At 65.8% G+C, this 5,072-nt stretch overlaps 1 protein-coding gene across 1 annotated transcript; it reads left to right on the forward strand.

The window, feature by feature from the left end:
- Positions 1-516: 516 nt before the first annotated feature.
- LOC118177751 (transcription elongation factor A protein 3) lies at positions 517-2,801 on the forward strand. Its single transcript, XM_035345762.1, has 5 exons — positions 517-604; positions 1,184-1,333; positions 1,645-1,791; positions 1,892-1,963; positions 2,256-2,801. Exons 1-5 carry the CDS (start codon positions 578-580, stop codon positions 2,262-2,264), a joined length of 405 nt encoding a protein of 134 aa, XP_035201653.1. The 5' UTR covers positions 517-577; the 3' UTR covers positions 2,265-2,801.
- The last annotated feature ends 2,271 nt before the right edge of the window (positions 2,802-5,072 follow it).

The raw sequence follows: 5,072 nt of genomic DNA on the forward strand, positions 1-5,072 counted from the left end.
GGGGGGGGGGGGGGGCTGGGGAGGGCCGCATCCTGCTCCTCTGGGCAAGCGGGCAGATTTACGCCTGGCTCTGTGGCAAAACGGGGAGGGGGAACCCTCCAAATCTGCACTGAGCCCCAGGGAAAGCAACCCAAAAAGTTATCTGGGGGGGGCAGCAGGGCCCCCCCCCCCGTGCCCCCAGTCTCCATCCTTGGCCAAGCTGGGCTGGTTTTCCTACGGGACAGCCCCAACGGGAGCAACCCTACAAAAATAACCGGGGCTCCGAGGCCTGGGACAGCAAATTCCCCCCCCCGACTGGCAGAAAAGCCCCGGCTGTGGCTGAAAACCCAGCGTTCAGCCCCAAAAGGGGCTTGGCGGGGTTCCTGGTGGGGGATTCGGGTGTTGGTGTTGCAAAAGGGGATTAATTGTGGGTTTCAGGTGGGGGAAAATGACTTGTTTTTGGAGAGGGGGTGCCTTGGGCGAGCGAGCTGAGGTTTTGGGGGCTTTTTTGGGGGGCTCCCTGGGGCCACCCCGACACCTCGCTGCCTCGCCTTGCCCCGCAGATGACTACAAGGAGTTCGGCGTCAACTGCGAGAGGATGGCGTCGGAGATCGAAGACCATATCCTTTGGGGGGGGGGTTCTCCCGCTGTGGGGTCCTGCGGGGGCAGGCAGGAACAGGGGACAGGGGGTGGCGGGGACAGGGACAGGGACATCGGGTGTCCCTGCTCGCTGCCTGCAGAGGGAGCCCGGAGCCCGCACTAAAGGCTGGTGCTGAGCACCCCCAGCCCGGAGCACCCCAGGGACGGGAGCTTTGATACGGGGGTGCTGTGCGCCCCCCCCCCCCTCAGGACCCTGCTCGGGGACCTGCCTCCCTCCGGGGTGTGGGGACAATGGAGCATTCGTGTCCCAAACCCAGCTCCGACATCCTCACGATGGATCCTACTGGGGGTGCCCGTGTTTCCATCGGTCCAGCACCGTGCCCGGGCTGTGCCACGCTGCCAGGGACAGGGCCACCTCCACGTCACCCCCAGCTCAGAGCTTTGGGGTCTCCCCTTCGGCCAGGACCATCCCCATTCCCCCCCCCCCCCCCCCCGGGGGGGTTGGGGGCCCCCCGGGGGCCCGGCCCCCCCCCCCCCCCCCCCCCCCCCCCCGAGGGGGTGCAGGCGATGCCGAGGTTTCCTTGACTCCCCCTCCCCACATATCTTCCAGGAGCTGAAGAGCACGGACATGAAGTACCGCAACCGGGTGCGGAGCAGGATCAGCAACCTGAAGGACCCCAAGAACCCCAACCTGCGCAGGAACGTGCTGTGCGGGGCCATCCCGCCCGGCCTCATCGCACGCATGACCGCCGAGGTGCGCGGTGGGGCGAGGGGTCCGCGGCCCCTCCTGGAGGCTGCCTCCGTGCCCGAGGACCAGCAGGGTCCCGCTTTGGTGGTGCGGGTCCCGTTACACGGCACAAAACCCCCTCGTCCTGCTCCTCCTGCCCCATGGGGGTCCCCAAATCCGGTCCCACCAGGGGGGGGGCTCTGGATGGGTTTGAGCCCTCCGGCAAGCGCAGCGAGCAGGATCAGGGGACAGGGCCAGGGCGGGTGATGGACCACGGTGGTCTGCACCCAGCCAACTGGCAGCCCCCCGGGAGGCCCTGACGTGCCCCCCCCCGGCAGGAGATGGCCAGCGATGAGCTGAAGGAGCTGCGCAACGCCATGACCCAGGAGGCCATCCGCGAGCACCAGATGGCCAAGACGGGCGGCACCGTCACCGACCTCTTCCAGTGCGGCAAGTGCAAGAAGAAGAACTGCACCTACAACCAGGTGAGCCCCCCCCCGAGCACCCGGGGGACCCCAGCTCGTAGCCTGGGGGGGGACACACACCATCAGCATCCTCTGAGCCGGCCGCCCGCTCCCTCCCCAGGTGCAGACGCGCAGCGCCGACGAGCCCATGACGACATTCGTGCTGTGCAACGAGTGTGGGAACCGCTGGAAGGTCTGTACGAGGCGGGGAGGGGGGGCTCTGGGTCCCCCCGGCCCTCCCCTGTCCCATCCCTGGGACCTGTGTCCCCTGCAGCATCCCTGCTGCTGCCCCCCACCACCTCTGAGCCCCCCATTGTGGGTGCTGGTGTGGTGCCACTCGGTGCTCCAGGACCCATCCAGCGCCCACACCCCACAGGGAGCAGGCTGGCCCCAACTCGGGGGGGTTGTCAGAGCCCCCCAAAACTGCCCGGAGCGGGGGATGCTTATGGGGTGCCCCCACCCCACGCTCGGTTTCTCTTTTGCAGTTCTGCTGATGGCTCCCGGCGGGGCTGGAGGGGACACGGTGCGGAGGGGACGCGGTGACAGCACATGGGAGGGTGGCAGCAGCCCCCCCCAGTTCCATGGCACTGGGATCCCACAAGCGTCCCAGCACCGGGCGGCTTTGCTGGGGGAGATCCCAGTGAATTCCAGCCCTTTGTACTGGGAGCACAGACACGTCCAGCGAGAAGACTGGTCGGAACTGGGCTGCGGAGGGAAGGGCAGGGGGCAGCCTGGGCTCACATGGCTGGGGGGCAGGAGGGACGCTGCCCCACGGATGTGGTGCTGGGAAAGGGCCCGGCTTCGCCCCCAAACTCTCCCCTTCCCCTCCCCTGACTGCAGCTGGCAGGGTGTGGGGGGAGATGGAGTCGGTCGCGGCGGTGCCTGGGTGCCGGTGGGATGTCACCGCGTCCCCCCGCTCTGTGCCACACGGGGTGTCCGGCTGGCGTCCCCGGGGAAGGGGAAGGGACGGGGGGAGAGGAGTGGGAAGAAAACCTCCAGCTACAGCAATAAAGGCGTGAACTGTCACTGCAGCAAGGGCTGCTTTCTGGAGGGGGCTCGGGGCCCGTGCCTCAGTTTCCCCCAAAGGTGGGGGTGTGAATGTTCCCCCAGGCAGAGCTCAAGGCAGCTTGCACCCAGATTTGGGTGCCCACACCCCCGTCTCCGGGGTCCCCAGGAAGGGTCAGCCAGCTCCAGCCCCCTGGGAAAACACCTCGGGCTTTGGCGCTCATTAGCATGCCGAAATCCTTAATAAGCCTCCGAGGCAATTAGTTACACTTGCAAAGTGTGGCCGCAATTCAGGCACACGGAGGCTTGGGGGGGGGGGGCGAATAAAACATCGGCGGGACGGCGCGGCCACCGGCGCAGGGAGCAGCGGGGCCGCTTTGGGTGGGAACGGATTTGGGGGAAACGGATTTGGATTTGGGGAAACGGGGGATTTGCCCCCATTTTTTTTTTGCAGTCCAGGCTTTACGCTTCCCTAAGATGGTTGCAAAGACAAGGCTCGTGCTGAGCTGGGGGGTGTCGCGGTGCCGTTCGCTCCTGGCTGGATCCTTGGTGCCGGCTCCGTCCCCGTGCCTCCCGGAGCTTTACCTCTGGGCACTGCCTCGGCTCCGAAGGTGGCTGAGCAATACCAGAGGGAGCCTGGCCCCAGACTGATTTCCCAGATGCTAACGGAGCCCTGGCACCCACCTGCGTCCGTCTGTCCCCCAGAGACGTGACCGTGCCTCTAGGCAGCGCCGGGAGGGGGGGGGGACACAGGTGAAGGATTTATTGCGAGGGCTCTGCTCGAGATTCCCGTGCGGAGGCACGAAGCGGGCTGTAAATAACCCCCGGGGCAGCTGCTCGGTCCCCGGGGAGCTGGGTGCTCTGCGAAGCGGAGCAGGGCCAGCTGAGGGCACGGGGACCGCGGTGCGCAGGGGGGAGCTGGGGACAGGTCAGGGGGGTCACTGGGGCCATGAGGTGACATCCCCGGGGCTTTTCCCTCTGCCCCCACGTCCCCCAGACTGCTCAGGAGGGGAGAGAAACCCCACAGGTCCTTGGGGAGGGGGTGCTTCTATTGCCTTTTTATCAGGACTTGAGGGGCGCTGCCTCAGGCACCAAATGCTCCTGCTTCCCCTGCCCTGCCCAGCTCACATTTTGGGGGCACATCCTGGGGGAGCCAAAAACGCATCGTGTGTCCCCCCCCCCCAGGGCTGTACCACCGCGACGGGCATCGAGATCCCCAGAGGAGGCCGGCGCGGCTCCGGAGAGGCACCGCTGCAGCACATCCCGGCGGCGATGCTGCCCTTCTCCCCCGCATTTTTTTCCAGCCTTGACAAAAAGAAAAAAGGGAAAAAAAAATAAATAAAAAAATCAGTGCTGGCGGTTTCCATGACAACCCCATCCCCGGTCCTCGCACCCGGTGGGTGCCCAGCCGCAGGGCTGGAGCAGAGAGGTGGGGAAATCTCAGCCAGGGCTTGCAGAGCACCCGGGTTTCTTGGAAATGGGTCGGAGAGGCTGGGGATGAGTTGTGTCTGGGTGCCCCTGCTCCTCCGGGGACGTCCCCGCCACCCCCTTTGTCCCCATTTTGGCTTTTTTTCCCCTCCCCAGATGTTTTTCTGGAGAGGTTGTGCTGCGATTTGCAGCTTTGGAGGCTCGGGGTGGCCAGAAAACACACGGGGTGAGTTAAGGCACCGCTGGGGTTTCGGTGTGGGGTGAGGACCTTGGGGGGCTGCCACCCGGGGGGGGGGACAGCTCACATGCCTCGGCATGGCTGGAAACCCCCCGATGTTTACCCGCAGCTCCATCAGCAGTTGCATTTTCTCTCTCCTTTAAGGTCCGGAGGCTCTGCCCGGTGCTCGTGCCGTGGTCCCACGGGCACTGCCCTGCCTTGTCCTCAGGATGGGGCGCAGCCACCGCTCCCCCTGCCCTCCTCGCCCTCGTGGTGGGGTGGAAGAATGGCCCCAGAGCCTGACCTGTGCCTCAAAGCGTCCCCACCCCAGAGGCTGTTTTGCTCCAGGCTGGGGGGGATCAGGTTAAAGGGGTGTCCCGAAGGGAAAAACCTCAGCCCCAGGAGCTTTGCACAGCAGGCTGGGGGTGCACAGAACAAAGAGCAGACCCCAAAGCGCTGTCACCACCTCCCGAACCCCCTTTGTGGGGAAATCCCTCGTCCTTCCAAGGGCTCACAGGCTTTATTTTCACGTTGCTCGTGCCATCGCCTCCTGCTCTGGTCCGAATTCCCCAGCCCTTTTCCCCACGGGTACCCGCAGACGTGCCCTGTCCCCGTGCCGAGCTCCTTCCTCGGGAAGCCGAGGGATCGATCG

This window comes from Oxyura jamaicensis, chromosome 23 (genome assembly GCF_011077185.1).
Source record: "Oxyura jamaicensis isolate SHBP4307 breed ruddy duck chromosome 23, BPBGC_Ojam_1.0, whole genome shotgun sequence".
Lineage (NCBI taxonomy): Eukaryota > Metazoa > Chordata > Aves > Anseriformes > Anatidae > Oxyura > Oxyura jamaicensis.

What these genes read in the sequence shown, in the direction of transcription:
- LOC118177751 (XM_035345762.1), top strand. Translation starts at nt 578, where the DNA reads ATGGCGTCGGAGATCGAAGACCATATC. An exon ending in CGGAGATCGAAGACCATATC is followed by an intron (nt 605 to 1,183) that starts CTTTGGGGGGGG and finishes TCCCCACATATC; the next exon opens with TTCCAGGAGCTGAAGAGCAC. An exon ending in TCGCACGCATGACCGCCGAG is followed by an intron (nt 1,334 to 1,644) that starts GTGCGCGGTGGG and finishes CCCCCCCGGCAG; the next exon opens with GAGATGGCCAGCGATGAGCT.